We start from the raw sequence: 21,605 nt of genomic DNA, 5'->3' as shown, positions 1-21,605 counted from the left end.
TGTGTGAAGAAGGGGATGGAGAATGGATGAAATCACGGTGCCGTGGGTCAGATAACGCCAGGAAGGAGCACGTAAAAAAACACGCACCTTTCGGCTTCCGTCCTTTTCAAGTCTTCCCAGAAGCATATCGAACTGTGGATGGATCAAAAACAATACACACAGTCAAGGTCATGTCTTTCAAACTTACACACACTAAAATGAACAAGGCATGCATTGCAATGTAGTCCAACACACACACACACACACACACACCTCTCGACTCTCGATGACCAGTTCGCTGACACAGCGCATGAACATGTTCTCTCCTTGGCTGTCCTTCTCATTCCTGTGAGCAAATCAGACACAGACACGCTTGAGTTAGTCCTCAGAACTGTTTACCGCAACACACATGCACGCACATAACACACAAACACACACACACACACACACGCACACACGCACACACACTCACACGCACGCACACGCACGCGCACGCACACGCACAGACACACGCACAGACACACGCACAGACACACACACACACACACACACACACACACACACACACACACACACACACACACACACACACACACACACACACACACACACACACACACACACACACACACACACACACACACACCAACATACAAAAACAAACGTGTGCACACACACACAAAACCCACTGCCCAGAACTACAGGAGGAAGCATTTTCAGAGGAAAGCAAGAAAGAAAAGGACCCCCTCCTCCAAACCCACTTGTGTGAAATCGGCTTGCATTATTCATATGACATTTTCTGGCTCTGCTAAGTAATTCACGAAACCTCTCTTTCGCTCCCTCACACACACACACACATTGACCGAGACACGCACACAAACACAGGCACACACACACACACACACAGTGGCACAAACCCCTGGGGGCTGCATGACACTGCCTTTATCCCCTCCACACTCTCCATTTAAATCTTCCTTGCGCTGCGCCTCTTAAGTACACACACACACACACACACACACACACGCCCGCGCACACACACACACAAACACACACACACACACACACACACACACACACACACACACACACACACACACACACACACACACACACACACACACGCACGCGCACACACACACACACGCCTTGCCTCTTAAGAAGCGACCCTTTCGGATCTAACACCCTCCTGCGCCGGATAAAACACACTCAAGACCACACAGCGCGCCTCAAGGATTTACAGTCTGTGTGTGTGTGTGTGTGTGTGTGTGTGTGTGTGTGTGTGTGTGTGTGTGTGTGTGTGTGTAATACCCTCCGTGTTACAATAACGGCAACGATCCACAATGCGCTACTTAATTCACTATCAAAACATTTTTTTTTCTGCCATCAATATGTATGGTGGCTTATAGAGCATGACGATGCGCTACTTAATTCACTATGTATGTATTCAATATGTATGGTGGCTTATTTAATGTACGAGGATGAACCCATTTTCATAGCTACGGTACAGTATGGATAAACCAGACCAGGGGGAATACACACAGTAATAGAGAAAAGAAAAGCATTTAGGATTGTGTGTGCATGCATGAGCAGCATACATACACTATGCGTGTAAGCTCACCTGTGTGTGTGTGTGTGTGCGCGCATGTGTGTATTAATATGTCTCTATGTGTACATATGGATGTGTGCATAGTCATTTATCTTTGTGTATTAGTGTCTCTCTGTGTGTGTGTGTGCTAATATGTGTGTGTGTGTGTGTGTGCTAATATATGTGTGTGTGTGTGTGAGACCTTAAGAAGTAGAAGTACTGCAGGGCCTCTCTGGGGTCGGTGGACTCGAATTTGCGCGTGTAGAGCATGAGGAGCCGGATGAAGTTCAGACGCCGCACCATCGCAGGGTCCCCACTCTCCTGGCTCACTGCAATACAACACACACACACACATTATATACATATACACACACTACACGCCGCACCATCGCAGGGTCCCCACTCTCCTGGCTCACTGCAATACAACACACACACACACACACACACATTATATACATATACACACACTACACACCGCACCATAGCAGGGTCCCCGCTCTCCTGGCTCACTGCAATACAACACACACACACACACACACACACATTATATACATATACACACACTACACACCGCATCATCACAGGGTCCCCACTCTCCTGGCTCACTGCAATACAACACACACACACACACACACACACACACAGCAGGGTCTCCAGTCTCACTGCAATACAACACACACGCACAACTATACACACACACACACACTACTCGCCGCAAGATAGGAGGGTCTCCACTCTCCTGTCTCACTGCAGTACAACACACACACACACACACACACACACACACACACACACACACACACACACACACACACACACACACACACACACACACACACACACACACACACACACACACACACACACACACACGGCAGCCATTACACGCATGCACTCACAAATGCATTACACGCCCCCGCCTCCTTCAAAACACACACACACCATTACGCACAGCACAACAGCCATCACACAAACACACACACACACAAAGAGCCATTACGCATACACACACACCTCATGAAGCCGGCCTTTCTGGCCTAAGGGCTTGCACGCAAACGAGCATGCACCACTTGCTTTACTATACACTCATGTATAGCTGTGCATTCCCTCTCTCTCTCTCTCTCTCTCTCTCTCTCTGTCTTTGCTATACTCACATAAGTGCGCACACAAGCACACTCACTCACTCACTCTTTCCTATAGCATACTCACTCATTCACTCACTCACTCACTCTTTCCTATAGCATACTCACTCACTCACTCACTCACTCACTCACTCACTCACTCACTCACTCACTCACTCACTCGGCGTCTACAGGTTTGACCAAGTCAAAATTAAGACATTTTAAGACTTTTCAATACCATTTTCCAAATAAAATTAAGACCAACTCGCAGCGTTTACAGGTTTTAGCAAGTCAAAATTAAGACATTTTAAGACTTTTCAATACCATTTTCCAAATGAACTTGCAAGATTATACACAGGTTCAAATGAAGCACAAAAACCAATTGGTTATTTACATTAATGTAGCCGTTTGAAAACACAAAACTATACACAATGAAACTTTACACTAAATAAAATTCAATAATGCGTTCTAAATTACACTACATAGCTACAACTCCCGATTTCCGTCGCGAAGTTCATCACATGGCTGACATAATTATTCCTCCCTAAATTATGCTCCACGAATTTAAGACATTTGGGTTGAAAATTTAAGACAAAATAAGACTTTTCAAGGCCTTATTTTGCAGACTTTTTAAGACTTTTTAAGGACCCGCGGCCACCCTGCACTCACTCACTCACTCACTCACTCACTCACTCACTCACTCACTCACTCACTCACTCACTCACTCACTCACCCTTTCCTATAGCATACTCGCACACTACACACTACACAACCGCACACAGACACACGGACACACAGACACACACACCTCCTTTCCTACGGCATAGCATACTCACGTAGCTGTGCGCTCTGCCCGGATGACTTGAGCAGCAGTTTGAGTTCGTAGAGGACGAGGGCCACGTGCACGGCGTGACTCCTGAGGCGCTCCACGCGGAACAGGAAGGCCACCGCCGCCTCAAACTGGGCCGTCAGGAACAACACCTGGAAGTAGAGGAATGGCTGCTGGCTCGCAGAGAAGTGCGACTCACCTGAGACGGGGAGAGAGAGAGAGAGAGGGAGAGAGAGGGAGGGGGGAAGAGAGAAAGGAGGGAGAGAGAGAGAGGGAGAGAGAGAGAGCGAAAGGGAGAGAGAGGGAGAGGGAGAGAGAGAGGGAGTTTTAGAGAGAGAGAGAGAGAGAGAGAGAGAGAGAGAGAGAGAGAGAGAGAGAGAGTGAGTTAGAGAGAGAGACAGTTAGAGAGAGCGAGAGAGAGAGAGAGGATTTTAGAAAAGATATTTCTTTTGGTCATAAAGACTTTATTAGTGACACAGGGCAGTTGAGAGAGACAGGGAACGTTTGAGAGAGAGATGGAGGAAGGAAAGATCGATCGGCAAATGACCCGGTATCAAACCCAGTGCCCTACGGTAGCTGTTACAGATGCTTGTAGTCAATGACTGCTGCACTACCTTTTAGCTTTAATATTTCATCAAAGTGGCCTTAGATGTGGGGATTGATGTCTTGATGACACTTCACCCACATTCTTCCTACAGCGGTACGGGGGATTTGAACCGGCGACCCTCTGATCCCAGCACTAATCGTAAGGTTAAATGTAGACTACGGTCTCTTGCTTTGTGTGTCTGACTGTGAACCACACCTGAGTTCTTTCAACCCTGATGTCATATGGTAATAATATGGTTGAGTCATGGGTTGAAACGGTAGAGACTAGAGAAAGAATAGCTAAAGAGCCAAAAAGCTAGGAAAATGATTGTGCTCTTTCTTCAGAAAAAAAACCTGCACTGTTTCCTGTCAGTGAGCGGTCAAAAGTCAATAGTGGTGAGAAGACGGTAAGACGGAGGGAAAGGTTGAAGTCAAAACCGGTGAGAAGACAAGACGGTAAGAAGGAGGAGGAGAAAGGTTAAAGAGTCCAGAAGCTGTGAAATGAACGTGATGAGCAGTAGCAGCGGCAGCCCAAAGCGTTTTTTTTTCCACTTTCATTTTTTTTTTGTTCCCCCCCCACCCCTCAGGGAGAGCTGGAAGACATTAAACTCTGCTCTCCCCAGCAAAGCCCAGTGCTGAGAGCGGGAAATGGATTTGTCCAACTGGGAGCTGATTAAACGGCCCTGTTTTAAATAATCCCCTCCTCTTTCAAATACCTCCAGACTTAGCGGAGAGGGGGAGAGGGAGGGAGAGAGAGAGAGAGAGAGAGAGAGAGAGAGAGAGAGAGAGAGAGAGAGAGAGAGAGAGAGAAAGAAAAGGACCTGCTCCTTTGCATAAAAGTTAATAGCTCCGTTCGCTCTGCAGAAAATGGCCCTCGCTGCCTCTTTTCTTCTCGCTCTCCATTTCTTTATACACCCTCTCTCTCTCTTTCTTTTCACTCTCCTCTCTCTCTCTTTCTTTTCACTCTCCTCTCTCTCTTTCTTTTCACTCTCCTCTCTCTCTTTCTTTTCACTCTCCTCTCTCTCTTTCTTTTCACTCTCTTCTCCGCCTAGTTTTTTTCCTCTTTATCAGTAGGCTTGCACAGTCTTGTGATGTTAAACTCAATTGGGCTGATAAGTACGTGACTCACTGTTCAGGTGAGAGAACCAGGAGAGTTCTGCTCTCCCTCTCTCTCTCTCTCTCCCTCCCTCTCTCTCCATCCCTTCCTTCCTTCTCCCCCCTCTCTCGCTCTACCTCTTGCCTTTCTCCTCTTTCCATTTCCTTCCCTCATTTCTTCCTCCTTTTTTCTTCTAACAAAAACAAGCAGTGTGCCTTAAGCTGCGAGATGTGAGTGCATGCGGTAATTCACAAGACTTATCTTGGCTGGGCAGATTTGAGGAGGACAGATTGGTGCATACACGCTTAACATGTTCACTCCACACACCCTTCCCTCCCTACCACCCTGTATCCCTCACTCCACACCACCTCCCTCTCTCCCTGTATCCCACCGTTTCCTGCATCCAGTGTTCCATTCCAAATCTATGCAATCCCTCAGCAACATGGATTTTGGCTAGGTGCTACACCCAGCACCCGGCATGTCATCCCAAAATCCACGCTGCTGAGGCTGGGTGCCTGCCTTTTCACCAGAAGCGACCTCAGTGTAAGTCATTATTTCTTTGAGGAGGGTCGACGAATAAAGCGACCAGAGCGAATTTCAATGATGAAATGCCAGCTAATATTTGTAATGAGCTATGACGCGGCTAGGCGAAAGCCAATTGGAATCTTCATACCTTTGTGTGGCCCTGGCTGCTAAGTCAGAGCCGTTATGTGATTAGCTCAATCAAACATGTCAAAAATGCCATGACCAGAGCGAATAAAGCAAATTTGTGGGGAAACTTCAACGACCTTGGCTACTTGGTAGCTTCGGTGGTTTCTGGTGTACACACACAGTTAAAACCTCATTACCCATTCCCTGCAACACTCACACACACCACTATGCTGCATATGGGGTGGATGTTGCTTAAGATTGGTGCAAACGCACACACACACATGCACACGCACACGCACACGCACAGTCAATTACCATAGTCCTCTAGTAGCTGCTTCTGTAGTTGGGCGAGAGTCAAGCGGTCCTGGGGGGAGCTACTGCCATCATCATCGAAACACACCTGGTTCAACTGGGGAGGAGGAGTAGAAGGAGAGGAGAAGGAGGAGGAGGAGGAAGAAGCAGAGAAGGGTATCAACGTCATGTCACCGTGGAAAACATTTACTGCAACTGCACTCTGCCTGGTAGTACTCTCTCTTGCACGCGCGCACACACATGCACACACACACACAATCGCTAGTGAACAGACAAGACACACATACGCACGGGCATGCACGAGTGTACGGGCACACACACACACACACACACACACACACACACACACACACACACACACACACACACACACACACACACACACACACACACACACACACACACACACACACACACACACACACACACACACACACACACACACACACACACACACACACACACACACACACACAATAAACATGTTCAATCTCCACGTTTATCAGAGCATAACTAGCTCAGAAGTGCAGAGGGGGGAGTCAGGTGTCACCACAGGTTAATATCTTTTAGGGCTTTTTTTGCCTTTATTTTTGACAGGACAGTGGAGGAGAGACAGGAAATGTGGGGAGAGAGAGACGGGGAAGGGTTGGATAATGACCCAGGCCGGAGTCTAACCCGGGTCGCCAGCGTATTAACCCAGTGCCCTACCGTTAGGCCACGGCAGGGATAAGTGTCACCGCAGGTTAAATCCCGTCACACTTAATCCAACGCTCTCTCAATTCATTTGATTTGAAATAGGGATGCTGTGACCTCATTTCATTCATCCACACACACACACAGTTCAGCTCAGTAGGGTGGCGTGTAAGAGCACGCATATACACACACAGACACCTACGCACACACACACACGCGCACACACACGTGGAGTGTATTAGGGCACACACACCTTGAGCCACAGGTAGTCCTCCGTCTTGTCGGCCACCTCTCCGTGGTTGTCCGCGATATCACACTTGCCGATCAGGCAGTAGACCGCACGCTTATACGGGTCGGCACTGTTACGCAGCACGCGGCGGTAATGCAGGCGCAACTTATTCTCAGTAGCCGGAGCAAGGCTGAGGAGGGAGGGAGAGAGTGAAAGAGAGAGTGAAAGAGAGCGAGAGATGGAGAGAGACAGAGAGTGAAAGAGAGAGTGAAAGAGAGCGAGAGATGGAGAGAGACAGAGACAGAGAGAGACAAAAGGTGAAGAATATGGATGTGAATATGAATTATAAAAGGGAGAAAGACACAGAAAAAGAGGGAAAGGAAGACAGGAGGAGAGAGGAGGAGAATAAATGTATGGGAGAACGGCAGGGGGAGAGGACGGCAGGAAGAAAAAGAAGAAGGGGGTATGAAAGAGAAAAGCAAGGTCGAGGAGAAAGGAGACGCATCAAAAGGTGCAGAGAGAACGGCAGAGTAAAGAAGAAAAAGAAGAGGAAGAAGAATAAGAATAAGAAAAAGAGAAAAAAGAAGAAGAAGAAGAAGAAGAAGAAGAAGAAGAAGAAGAAGAAGAAGAAGAAGAAGAAGAAGAAGAAGAAGAAGAAGAGGAAGAAGAATAAGAATAAGAAAAAGAGAAAAAAGAAGAAGAAGAGAAAGGCAGAGAAGAGACAGAAAGAGAAGAGAGATTGTGGAAAGGACATTCAAGGTAATTAAATATAAGAAATAATGATATAATAATAATAATAACTACAATATAAACAATATAGAAATAATTACTAAATAATGTCCAAACAATTACAAAGGCAGACACAATACTTACTAAGCTTTTACATAAATACATGTACAATATTTTATCTTTTTGTGAACTCTAACTCTGACAACTCTATTTTTCATAGTTGTGAATTACCTCCATTTTAGATTTTATTTACCATCATTCATATATAATGGCATGTAATTTGTGAAAAGTAATATTATATACGATGTACCATGTAATGCTTTCAACCGTTTTTCTTTTTCTTTTTGTTTAACTTATGATTTCATTGTAGACTGTCTATATATGTATATATATATATATATATATATTTTTTTTAATGGACATGAGTCAAATATACGAGTCAAATAATTAATAAATAAATATAAATGCACTCCTGTGTTCAGTCCTTTGAAGTGGTCCTTATCCTTATTCTACAATATAAATAAATAGATATGATTTACTCAAATGAGAACAAGGGGCCCCAACACTACAATCGATAGCCATCAATGGATGGATGAGTCACGCTTTATCATGTACCTTGAAGTCTACAATGACCAAATCCTTATCCTTATTCATTCATAACAATATACAGCAGCTATCCAACAAAAAAGGGATAATCCAGGCAACTCCACGCTAACAAAGAGGAAGCGAATTGAAAAGCTCTCTGACTTGAGGCTTATGACTTATGGCTAAATCATGATTAAAAGAGCTGACATGTTTTGACCATACAGGTCTTCATCAGAGCTTAGTCCAACTATAAATTCATGGATGGATGGACGTATAGACGTATGGATGTATGGTTAAAGGGTGGTCCTGTTGCTAACCGCCCAGACTGGACTGTTCATGTACTCCTGAAAACAGGCCTTTGAAGTCTACAATGGCCCGATCTTTTAGCCTGATTATCATCGACGTTCAAATCTCTTCGAGACTTGGTCTGACCAAGAGCATAACAATTAACATTTCCCAAACGGCATGGTTGACCCGCCTCCCTTGGTTTGCTTATGGTTGTTTGCTTACCGACAAAGTGGGAGGAGTTCCCGTATTTACGGGAATTCAGAAAGTACTTGCATCGCTGTTGACCTGACTAGTTGCAACGCTGAAAGTGTTGCGTCACTAGGAGGGCACAGCCTGGCTACCGATCTTTACCCTAACTCTATAATATCAATTAATATGATATGTCAGTTAAGTGTAATGTAATGTAATGTAATTACTGGCGGTCTGGACTGTGATATGATATATTAACTATAACTACGATATATAACTAAAATAAAGTACTAAGGTTTATAACTGATATATAACTAAAATAAAAGCATCAGCTAAGTGTAATGTAATGTAATATAAGTGTAATGTAATGGTGCACTGCTTACTGGCGGTCTGGGCCGTTAATATAGTCCTGTAAACAGGCCTTGAAGTCTACTATGATATATAACTAAAATAAAGTTAAGTTAGTTGTTAAGTTAAGTGTAGTGTAATGTAATGGTGTTTACCGGCGGTCTGGGCTGTTCATGTACTCCTGAAACCAGGCCTTGAAGTCCCCCAGCTGGTGCTGAGCCCTGTTGACCACCTGCATGGCCGCGTTCAAGTCCCCGCACCGCAGGCAGTAGTAGATCAGAGCCCACACAGGGTGGCCCTCCACCTCCCCGTCCTGCTCACACGCACACGCACACGCACACGCACACGCACACGAACACACACACACACGTTAGCACATACAGTATTACATACGCACACGCACAAAATATGACAACCACGACGAGTTTACAGCCATGACCTCTCTGACATTCGCTCGCACACACACAACACACACACAGAGACGCGGTAGTGACATGCATGTCCAGTGTCAACTGTATAGCTACGTGTGGTGTAAACCAATGAATACCCCTGGGAGTTTATGTCAAAGGGAATTTGCATATATCTGCACATGTATGTCAACTCAAGGGATATAAGAGTGAACAGGTGCGCACACACACACACACACACACACTATACCGCTTTCACACTCCTACACACACACCACACACATAGTCTACCTCTTTCACTCACCTGCACTCACTGTAACACACACATACACAGCGTGCACACACACACACAGCGTGCACACACACACACACACACACACACGATACACCTCTTTCACTCACCTACACTCACTCTCTAAGAAACACACACAGACACACGCGCGCACGCACACACACTCGACTGTGTGCTGCTTACCTGCATGCCTGGCATGGGTCCGGGGAGCTTGATGTTGAGGAAGCCTCGTACGAGCTGGAAGGTGCCGGGCACACCACCCAGCTGAGCCTGGTGCAGGTTCCCAAACACCGTCACCATGGTGTAGTTCTTATAGCTGAGTATTATGGGGGGGAGGGAGAGAGATGGAGGAGGGAAGAGAAAGAGAGAGAAAGAGAGAGAAAGAGAGAGTGGAGAGAGAGTGGAGAGAGAGTGGAGAGAGAGTGGAGAGAGAGAGAGAGAGAGAGAGAGAGAGAGAGTGGAGAGAGAGAGAGAGAGAGAGAGAGAGAGAGAGAGAGAGAGAGAGAGAGACAGAGACAGAGACAGAGACAATGAGGTAAGCTGCAGACCTACTGACAAGTACAGACCTAGACAAGTACAAAATCCTACATTCAAATTGTATGGGCACACACCAATGGCGTACGGGTGATGGATTTTTGTCTACTTCTACAGACACAATCTCTTTTTCACTGGGTCAAACAAGCTTTTAAGTGGAACAGCCGCAGAAATGGCAGAAAATAGGCCCTACGCCAACGTACAGATCAGTCCTGCTATCGTCCTTGTATGTTAAGTGGAGGAGACGCACTCACACTGTCGCCTAATAATTAATACAGTTCTTAACTGGGTGCCGAATCCCACATAAAACATAGATGAGTAAATGAAGCGAAGCACAGCACTCTTCAGATTTTTCTTTTGTTTATCAACAAATCAAACGAATCAACAAAACAAAAATCTGAAGAGTGCTGTCCTTTCGCTTCATTTACCGTCCTTGTATACTTCAAGAGGCACGATGCTGTACGTGTATGATACGCAGGTACGTACACACATGCATGCTAAAAAGCCTCTGCTTTATGCTAAGTGGTACGTATGCAAAACAACCACCTGTTTTTGAAGGAAGCACGTCGAACATGCATGTATAGGCATCGTGCATGTTAAACAACCTTCCACCGTCCTCTCTACCCGAGCACCTGCTCAGGTATGCAAAACAGTCTCCTTCTCTCCCCTAACATCGCCCACCCCCAGCACCTGCTCTGGTCTGGCCATGTGTAGCTAGCTACGCATCTTAAACAATCTCCATCCTTCAACCCCACCTCCCTCCACCCATTATGTATAGGTATGCAGGTTAAACAACCGCCTACCCTTCAGAAGTCAGAGGGCTGGCGGCACAGTATGTATAGCTAATTCATGACGCATACATTAGCAATGCATGATACACACACGGTCTCAATCACCTCCACCTTTTTCATGTTGTGCTGTACGAAGGTCATCTACATGTTGCTGGGTTATGTATGCATGTCTGTCTATGGGGCAGACGTGGTGTAGCGGTTAGAGAGTTGAACTATAGATCAAAGGGTTGCAGGTTCAATTCCCACCCTTACCAATGCCTTCCTGCCTCCATGGCTGAGGTGCACTTGAGTAAGGCCCTAACCCTAACCCTACACTGCCCGAGGGACTGTAACCAATACCCTGTAATACAGTATCTGCAAGTGGCTTTGGATAAAAGTGTCAGCGTAATGAAAAGTGTAAATGAAATGTATGTTTGTTATGTATTTAATTCACCTGTTCTCCAGGAAGCGTAGTGCCTGCTGTACAAATGCCATCTGCATGTCTGTAGCGGTGCGACTCTTCAGTGTGTCTTTAGCCGGCACCAGGAGAACGTCTGTCATCTGTTTCACCATCGCCCACATGTCCGACACATTCTAGAATGCAGCACAATAGAATGTACAATAGAAATTATACATTTACGAGATTCCAATAGATAGTTTCTAATTCAATCTAATTTATTGTAATCTATGTTGTGCCTGCATAAAGACACGTTCTACGTACGTCCGAGAACAGAATGATACATTTCTTCACCACCATTTAAATGAAACTGTGTTCGTGTGTTCGTGTTTGTGTGTGTGTGTGTGTGTGTTCGTGTGTTCGTGTGTTCGTGTGTTCGTGTGTGTGTGTGTGTGTGTGTGTGTGTGTGTGTGTGTGTGTGTGTGTGTGTGTGTGTGTGTGTGTGTGTGTGTGTGTGTGTGTGTGTGTGTGTGTGTGTGTGTGCGTACGTGTGTGTGAGTGAGTGAGTGAGTGAGTGAGTGAGTGAGTGAGTGAGTGAGTGAGTGAGTGAGTGAGTGAGTGAGTGAGTGTGTGTGTGTGTGTGTGTGTGTGTGTGTGTGTGTGTGTGTGTGTGCACGCGCGTGTGTGAGTGAATATGCGTGTGTGTGTGTGTGAGTGAGTGAGTACGTGCGTGTGTGTGTGTGTGTGTGTGTGTGTGTGTGTGTGTGCGTGCGTTCGTTTGTCTCACCTTGTCGTCCATGCTGTCGGCCACTGAGGAGCAGAGGTCCCCCAGGTTGGGCTGCACATGGGCACTGATGATCTTCTCATTGAAGATGTAGATCTGAGGGGAACAACACACTCCATTGGAGACATTGGAAAAGGTATAGCACACTCCGAGACATTGGAAAAGGTATAGCACACTCCGAGACATTGGAAAAGGTATAGCAAACTCCGAGACATTGGAAAAGAAATAGCACACTCCATTGAAGACATTGGAAAAGGAAGAGATCCATCAAGCCCATACTTTTTTACTGGATCCATGTGACGTCAGGTGAACGAACACCCCTTTAGGGCAGACACATCTTGTGCAAGCCGCAACCAAATGCAATGGAAAGAGAAGAAGTGGGGATTTGGGTGGGAAGTGGGTTTGGGTGGGAAGTGGGGGTTGAAAAGTAGAGGTTGTGGGTGGGAAGTGGGGTTTGGGTGGGAAGTGAGGGGTTTGGGAAGTGGGGGTTTGGGTGGGAAGTGGTGGTTTGGGTGGGAAGTGGGGGTTTGGGTGGGAAATAGAGGTTTGGGTGGGAAGTGGGGGTTGAAAAGTAGAGGTTGTGGGTGGGAAGTGGGGTTTGGGTGGGAAGTGAGGGGTTTGGGTGGGAAGTGGGGTTTGGGTGGGAAGTGAGGGGTTTGGGAAGTGGGGGTTTGGGTGAGAAGTGGGGGTTTGGGAAGTGGGGGTTTGGGTGAGAAGTGGGGGTTTGAGTGGGAAGTGGGGTTTGGGTGGGAAGTGAGGGGGGTGGGAAGTGAGGGGTTTGGGAAGTGGGGGTTTGGGAAGTGGGGGTTTGGGTGGGAAGTGAGGGGTTTGGGAAGTGGTGGTTTGGGAAGTGGGGGTTTGGGTGGTTGTGGAGACAGGGCTCAGGGCCGTGGGTGAGTTAAGAGGAAAAGAGAGGGAGTGGGGGTTTGGGGGTTGGAGTGGGGCTCAGGGGGATTGATCGACAGCTGCGGAGCCCCAAGGGATGTAAGGGTGGGGCGCCGGGGAGAGGGCAAATAGGGCAGCTCAAACTGCCAACAACCCCGAGCCCCATACAATGTAGAGCACCCCAATCTCTTCAGTCCCCCTCTGCCCCTCCCCTCTCCCGAGGCTACGACGACGTGAAGTAATGGAAGATTAAAAATAGCGCCATGATGATGACCATGTTGAACAGGTCGTCGAAAAACAGAGCGATGAGGAGGAACACGATGCCACACGCGATATGCCTGCACATGGCTAATAATGAAAAAAAAAATGTTTTTAACTAATAAACCCAAAAATTAAAACAAACAAACAACAACAAAAAACAAACAATAAAAGAAACGGATGAGAAATGTGATATGAGAAAGGAAGAAAGCACGAAAGCCACCGACAGACGGAGAGGGGCGAGGCAGACTGGGTGAGAGAGAGAGAGAGAGACACAAAAAGTGGCTCTGTGGGGCGGAGACTTCCCAGCATGCTCTCTGGGGTGCGGGCGGATCAATACAGTGCTGATCGATACGTGCCTGCCTGGCATAACGATAACACACGCGTCCCCATTACACCTCCCACTGGGAGAGATTTCATCTAACAGCGCAGGGAGAGGCTTTTGTTTCCGTCGCAATTACTTGGTACACTTAGTTTATATATTATAAACAGCATATAATATATAAAAGAAAAAAAGGCTTGAGATAAGTATACTTGCATATAATATACAAAACAATAAAGACATTAACAAGTAGAAGTTAAGTTAAGAAGAGAAGTTAACAAATTCATTGTTAAAAACTGGAACATGTACTATTAAGTACAATTTTGAATTTGAAAAATTTACCCCTAAATAAATACACAAAATAACAAATGTATGTCAGCTGTACAAAAAATGTAATGTCAAACACATCATATTATACCAAATGTGTGCACCAACGTCTTAGAGACTTAAAATCATCCATGATGTAGTGTTACAAGCAAATAAATAATACTACTAGTAATAATAATGAAAATAATTTCAAAATAAGTGTCTCACCTGTCTGGCATAGGCCACCTCCACGCTATCCAAAGCACTGCGGCCCGGAGCCCCCACATCACTCACAAAACTGGGCTGTAACACACACACACACACACGCACACGCACACGCACACGCACACGCACACACACACGCACACGCACACGCACAGTGATGAGTGGAACACACTTAAAACACCAACCCCTCAATGAGTGTAATTTCCCGACACAGGCTATCCTATTTGTATTCATGAGGGCGTGTGTGTGTGTGTGTGTGTGCTGTATGTGTGTGTGTATTATGTGTGCCAGAGAGCGAGTAAAAAGACAATGAAGGGGGCAAAAAGACAAAATGACACAAACGCACACAGTCACACACACACACTCTTCCTTTAATCCGCACTACTAAACCAATTCAAATGTGGTGGCCAATGTAGCATATAATCTGCTGTGAAGACGTTAAGACTGTGCATGAGTGCACACACTTTAGTGGCACACACACACACACGCACGCGCGCGCGTACACACATGAACACACACACGCCCTCCAGCAAACTGAACATTCATATCGGGGCAGAGGAGGCAATGACAGTGGCAGTCTGTGGGTTTAACTGAGGAGTTCGGGGCCAGTAATGGTGGAATGCAATGCAATGGAATGGAATCTGTCCTTTTGTACTTGCAAAGAGGGGGATGAAAACACATCATCAGTTATTGCACACACCATGCGCACATATACACACGCACAACACAGACACGTACACACGCACAAGCATGCGCGCACGCACGCACGCACGCACGCACGCACGGACACACGCACACAAGTCTGTTTGGTGGGTTACTTTCCAGATCTTATTGTTTTCTGCAAAGCAGTAGGGAAAGGGCAGAAATAATGGTGTGCGTGTGTTGGTATTGATTTTGCATGTGTGTGTCTGCATATACAGTCCCAGGAAAAAGTTTGTACACCCTTTGAAATTTCTTACATTTCAGTCAAAAATTATCATAAAACATGGTCTGATCTTCCCGGAAATCTCAAGAAGGAACAATCAGAGTCTGCTTTAACTAATTCCACACAAACTTTTACATGTTATCATATTTTTATTGGCCATAAGGCTATAACATTCACAGGACAGCAAGGCATAAGTAAGTACACCCTTGCATTAAATAGGTTTTAACCCTCAGTTAGTTGCAATATCCTCAACCAGACTTGTCCTGTTGTTGCAGATCAGATTAACAAAACAATCTGGATGTATCTTGTCTCCCTCTTCTTTAAAGAACTGCCTCTCGTCAGCAAGGTTTCTGGGATGTCTGGAGTGCATAGCTTTATTGACTTCATGCCATATAATCTTAATTGTTTTTAGTCAGGGCTTTGACTGGACTATTCCAGAATGTATATTTCATTGTTATGAAGCCATTCTAATGTCGATTTGCTTCTAAAGTATGGGTTGTTGTCACATTTCAGCACCCATCCTCTTATGTGCTTCAACTGTGTGACAGACTTCCTCACGTTTTTTCTGTAAAATATCACAATAGACTTGAGTTCATTGCTCCACTGATAATAGCAAACTTTCAAAGGCCTGAGGCAGCAAGGTAGCCGCATATAATGATGCTCCCGCCACCATACTCAGAAGTGGAGATGTAACCAAGAATAACTAAAAATGGGGTTCATTCTGCCAATTTAAAATTAATGGGGTTTCTGTCCAAAAAAATATTGCTGCACCTTTGAGGTTTGCGAAAAAGCATTTATATGCTTAATAAAATTACTGCTAAATATTCTGTAGACCAACGTTGAAACCAAAGTTGAATTTTTCAGGGGAACACATAGTATCATGTTTGGAGGAGAACTGGAGAACCACACCTTCACCAAAACATCATCTCCACCTTTGAGTATGGTGGCGGGAGCATCATTATATACGGCTACCTTGGTGCCTCAGGCCCTTGTCAGTTTGCTATTATCAGTGGAACAATGAACTTAGAAGTTTATTGAGATATTTTACAGAAAAATGTGAGGTAGTCTGTCACACAGTTGAGGCACACAAGATGATGGGTGCTGAAATGGGACAACAACCCATATTTTAGAGGCAATTGACTTTTGAATTGCTTCATAACAATGAAATACACATTCTGGAATAGCCCAGTCAAAGCTCTGACAAAAAACATTTGAGATGATATGGCATGAAGTCAAGAAAGCTATTCACTCCAGATATCCCAGAAACCTTGCTGAAGAAGGGCAGTTTTCTAAAGAGGAGGGAGTCAAGATACATCCAGATTGTTTTGTTAATCTGATCTGCAACTACAGGAAACATCTGGTTGAGGTTATTGCGACAAACTTAGGGTTAAAACCTACTGAATGCAAGGGTGTACTTACTTATGCCTTTCTGTCCTGTGAATGTTTACATCTTATGGCCAATGAAAATATGTAAACTTGTAAACGTTTGGGTTGAATTAGTTAAAGCAGACTCTGGTTGTTCCTTCTTGTGATTTCCGAGAAGATCAGACCATGCTTTATGACCAATTTTGACAGAAATGTAAGAAATTTCAAAGGGTGTACAAACTTTTTCCTGGGACTGTATATATTGCATGCGTGCGTGCGTGTTTATGCATGTGTGTGTGTGTGTGTGCGTGCAGCTCTTGACTTGTGCACTCCACAGCAGGTCACACATGGAAAATTCAACTGCAGCTTAATAATTAAAACACCAGGAGCACAAAACACACACGCACACACACACGCACACACACACACACACACAAACACACACTGCACTCACATATTCACATGTATGCACAGGACCTCAGAGTGGCCGTTTAGTTTTACCCAAAGGATCGCCGTGCTGCGTGGCAGCACTTAAAGTGCACTGCATCCAGCGTGAATGCATACCTGCACGCTGATACTTATTTGTGTGTGTGTGTGTGTGTTCATATATATACACATTACATACACATGTGAATGCTTGCGAATGTAGAATGCATTGGTTTGCATCAGAGTGTATCTGTGAGCGCGTGTGTGAGTGGCTGAGTGAGAGAAGGTGCATTTGTGTGATATGAAAGGTAGAGGAAGTGTGTGTGTGTGTGTGTGTGTGTGTGGCTGAGTGAGAGAAGATGCATGTGTGTGACTGTGAAAGGTAGAGGAAGGTGTGTGTGTGTGTGTGTGTGTGTGTGTGTGTGTGTGTGTGTGTGTGTGTGTGTGTGTGTGTGTGTGTGTGTGGTATGCATTATTAAAGGGCCGTGTGCGTGTGTGCCGGGCTCCTGCAGTGCTCTCTTCTCTTGTGGAGTGCTACTGCTCCTGAACGCTACTTAGCCCAGTGTGGGTGGGAGTTTGTGTATGTGTGTGTGTGTGTGTGTGTGTGTGTGTGTGTGTGTGTGTGTGTGTGTGTGTGTGTGTGTGTGTGTGTGTGTGTGTGTGTGTGTGTGTGTGTGTGTGTGTGAAGCAGTACAGCAAACACTGCTGAAGGACCACAGCCAAGAACACTACACTCTTGGCTGCAGTTACACGAGTCAAATTGTGTGTTTGTGTGTGTGTGTAATATGGATATGTGGTTATGTGAGAAAACTGTAAATGTGTGCATGCGTCTCGAGCGAGCGTAGCATCTTTTGTGTGGTACATATTATATGCTTTGTGTGATGTGATCCAGTGTAGTGTGTGTGTGTGTGTTGTCTACCTCCACGTCCTGTGTGTTGCAAATTTGCATAAATGTGTGCGTGTGTGTGTGTGTGTGTGTGTGTGTGTGTGTGTGTGTGTGTGTGTGTGTGTGTGTGTGTGTGTGTTCTCTACCTCCACGTCCTGGCTGAAGTCCAGTGCATCCTCCTCGGCCCCCAGTAGTGTGTGCAGCACTCTCTGCTTCACCTGCTCCCATTGCACCAGCATAGACTCCCTATGGTACTCCTCCGCAAGCAGGAACGTCTGCAGAGAGGAGGAGGAGGAGGAGGAGGAGGAGGTGACGAGAGAGAGAGAGAGAGAGAGAGAGAGAGAGAGAGAGAGAGGATTTTATAAACTATATTTATTTTAGACTTTATTAGTGACAGGTCAGTTGAGAGCGGCAGGAAATGTTTGGGAGAGAGAGAGAGAGAGAGATGTTGAGAAGGAGTAAGAGAGAGACACACGGAACCAAATAAAGGTAGAGGGGGATAGGGGGATAGGGAGATAGGGAAGGAGGGAGGGGAAGAGAGAGAGATACATGGAGGAGGAGGAGATGAAGTGGGGGAGAGAGGGAGGGAGAGAAGAGCTGGAGAGGGAGCTAGATACAAAGAGATATGTAGGAAAGAGAGAACAGAGGAGGAGACAAAGAGGAAGAAGCCAAGAAGAGAAAGAGAGAAAGAGAAAGAGAAAGGGAGGGAGCGGTAGAGAGTAAAGAATGTAGAGCAAGAAAGATAGCGGAGGAAAGGAAGAGCAAGAAAGGGAGCAGAGGAGAGGTACAGAAAGAAAACAAGGAGGAAGAGGATGAAGAGGATAAAGAAGAGAAAAAGGAAGAGGAGGAGAGAAGGAGGAGAAAAGGGTGAGAGGAAGAGGAGGAGAGGAGAAGAGAGAGGAGGAGGAGGAAGAGAAAGAGGAGAGGAAGAGGAGAAGAGAGAGGAGGAGAGGAGAAGTGAGAGAAGGAGGAAGAGGAGAAGAGAGAGGAGGAGAGGAGAAGAGAGAGGAGGAGGAGGAAGAGAAAGAGGAGAGGAGGAGGAGGAAGAGAAAGAGGAGAGGAAGAGGAGAAGAGAGAGGAGGAGAGGAGAAGAGAGAGGAGGAGAGGAGAAGAGAGAGGAGGAGGAGGAGGAGAAAGAGAGGGGAGGAAAAGGAGGAAAAGGAGGAGGAAGAGTAAGGACAGGGGCAAAGTACAAAGGAAAGCAAGATGGTGAGAGAGAAAAGAGAATGAGATGGGATGAGATTAGAGGTGCGCCGAAAATATTCGGCCAAAAAAACGCTAAAACACACATTTTGATGAGATAAGATGAAATTACACACAGAAGAGTACAATATCACATAGAGAGAGAGAGAGAGAGACAGAACAACAAAAGAAAAATGGAAAGGGAAGAAGAGAAATGAAAGACAGCGCAATAGAAAGATAGAAAGACGAGACAAATTTGGAGCAAGGAGAGAGGGGGGGGGGTGTAGTTATCAGAGCAAGAACAAGAAGAAAAGGAAGGATAGAAGGAAGAAATAAAGAAAGACAGAGGGAGGAGAGAGAGAGAGGGGGAGAGAGAGCGAGAGACTTCGAACCCCCCACTGAATAAATAGGTTAGGGAACATGTGACATATTAAAAATAGCTAAACGTGTTGCTGGAAGTGCGGATATGGGTCTTGAGCACTTAACACACACACACACACACACACACACAATCATACTTTTACACATAACATAACATAACACACACACACACACACACACACACACAAACACACACGCAAGCATTTGCACGCACACAAACACGCTCTTAAGACGCACGCACACTAGAGCGTGGCTCGGGCCGGTTTTTTTTGTCCGAGCCCGGCCCTCAGCCGACAGAAAAGTGATCAACCCCGACCCGAGCCCGAGACTAATTAAAATGTTTGTGTCCGAACCCGTCCGAAGCCCGAGACCACTGTAATAACAACAGAACCTGTGCGCAAGCAATATTTTCTATGTGGCCTCCTTCATACTCAAAATAGCACGTGATAAATAGCCAGGATAGGCAACTAGGATGAGGCAATTTGCTGTAGCCTAATTTAGTTACGCACGCATAGTAAGTATAAACACACGCATACATGTGACAGCGCACCTTATGTTTCTTTCGGTTAGACCAGAGATGTTGGGTGCTGTGATCAAATGCATGGGAGGGGCGTGAGAGGATAAGAAAGGCGAAAACTAACGAATACGGTTTGGATGCAGTCAGCGCGGCTATGGACGCATTTGTTACGTTACTGTTAGTGCAAACAAATTCCCGCGAGCCGGTGAAGATGCCACTCCTTGTCGTTAAGAAGGATGGGCTATAAGTTCACCCCGAAGAACAGTAGCCTGTTCGGCCCTCCAAGAGAATGTCATTTCCCCTGATGTCCATGCGGTCAATATAAAATCAGGAAAGGTTGCACGCGCATAGTTACAACTGTAGGCTACAGTAAAAGTGACAAGAATTAAGAACCTACGTGAAGGACATGAAATGTCACAGCGGACAAAGTAGTAACAGGAAACCTCTTCGCCCCTACCTTAGGCAACTCCACGTAGCGTGTGCGTCTTCTTTAATCCATATTATGCTCCTTGCTACCCCTTGCTGGAAATGTAATCCTTGGCGAGCAATGCAGTGACAAACTTCGTCATTTTATGTTCAACATTTAAGACAGCACCGAAGGCATGCTAAAACATGGCCTAGGCCTACAACAAAAGACCACGCGTTCACTGACAACTGTATTTGGCGCAAGTTGACTCGGCATTCCTGCTCGGCTGACTGGGAGTGAGCGTCCATGTTGCCACGGTAACTGGCGCGTGCATACAGCCAATAATAATCACTCGCACGAGTAGCCTACCAACATTTTCATTTATGCATATTCAATTACTTATTTTTTAATCACAAAACTGCCGTTTGCATGAACTGAAACGTTTCCTCTGATTGCTTACAATTTTCACAATGTCTGTTTGGTTCAAGCCCGAGCCCGACCCGAGTCCGACAGATATTCTATTTTTTTTGTCCGAGTCCGGCCCGGCCCGTCGGGTTCCGACCCGGCCCGTCGGGCTTCGGTCGGGTTGCCATGCTCTGACGCACACTCTTTCCAGCACTCAGACACACACGCCCTCCAAACTAAATGTTTGAAGAGCAACTCTACTGGCCTCATCTGTGTGTGTGTCTAAAATGTAGGTAAGGAGTGCGTTGGGTGTGTTAACAGTATGTGTGTGTGTGGTGTGTGTGTGTGGTGTTTGTGTGTGTGTCTAAAAGGTAGGTAAAGAGTGTGTTGGGTGCAGTGTTAACAGTATGTGTGTGTGTGTGTGTGTGTGTGTGTGTGTGTGTGTGTGTGTGTGTGTGTGTGTGTGTGTGTGTGTGTGTGTGTGTGTGTCAGAGCATGGCAACCCGACCGAAGTCCGACGGGCCGGGTCGGAACCCGACGGGCCGGGCCGGACTCGGACAAAAAAAATAGAATATCTGTCGGACTCAGGTCGGACTCGGGCTTGAAGCAAACAGACATTGTGAAAAGTGTAAGCAACCAGAGGAAACGTTTCAGTTCATGCAAACGGCAGTTTTGTGATTAAAAAATAAGTAATTGAATATGCATAAATGAAA

The 21,605-nt window shown here is 45.9% G+C and overlaps 1 protein-coding gene across 1 annotated transcript in view; it reads right to left on the bottom strand.

Annotated features, from left to right (window-relative positions):
* Positions 1 to 21,605, bottom strand: part of nup93 (nucleoporin 93) — a 68,562-nt gene that overhangs the window by 5,946 nt on the left and 41,011 nt on the right. The window contains exons 5-16 of the mRNA XM_063196865.1: positions 18,148 to 18,276; positions 14,403 to 14,477; positions 12,407 to 12,499; positions 11,677 to 11,816; positions 10,102 to 10,234; positions 9,375 to 9,532; positions 7,105 to 7,270; positions 6,162 to 6,255; positions 3,522 to 3,713; positions 1,767 to 1,893; positions 253 to 325; positions 88 to 132 (exon numbers count right to left, since the gene is read on the bottom strand). Of these exons, the coding sequence (XP_063052935.1) occupies positions 88 to 132; positions 253 to 325; positions 1,767 to 1,893; positions 3,522 to 3,713; positions 6,162 to 6,255; positions 7,105 to 7,270; positions 9,375 to 9,532; positions 10,102 to 10,234; positions 11,677 to 11,816; positions 12,407 to 12,499; positions 14,403 to 14,477; positions 18,148 to 18,276 (1,425 nt within the window). The remainder of the gene's footprint in view (positions 1 to 87; positions 133 to 252; positions 326 to 1,766; positions 1,894 to 3,521; positions 3,714 to 6,161; positions 6,256 to 7,104; positions 7,271 to 9,374; positions 9,533 to 10,101; positions 10,235 to 11,676; positions 11,817 to 12,406; positions 12,500 to 14,402; positions 14,478 to 18,147; positions 18,277 to 21,605) is intronic.

This window comes from Engraulis encrasicolus, chromosome 4 (assembly GCF_034702125.1).
Source record: "Engraulis encrasicolus isolate BLACKSEA-1 chromosome 4, IST_EnEncr_1.0, whole genome shotgun sequence".
NCBI lineage: Eukaryota > Metazoa > Chordata > Actinopteri > Clupeiformes > Engraulidae > Engraulis > Engraulis encrasicolus.
Note: the sequence above shows the minus strand (reverse complement) of the source record. Positions and strands in the feature narration are given on the sequence as shown.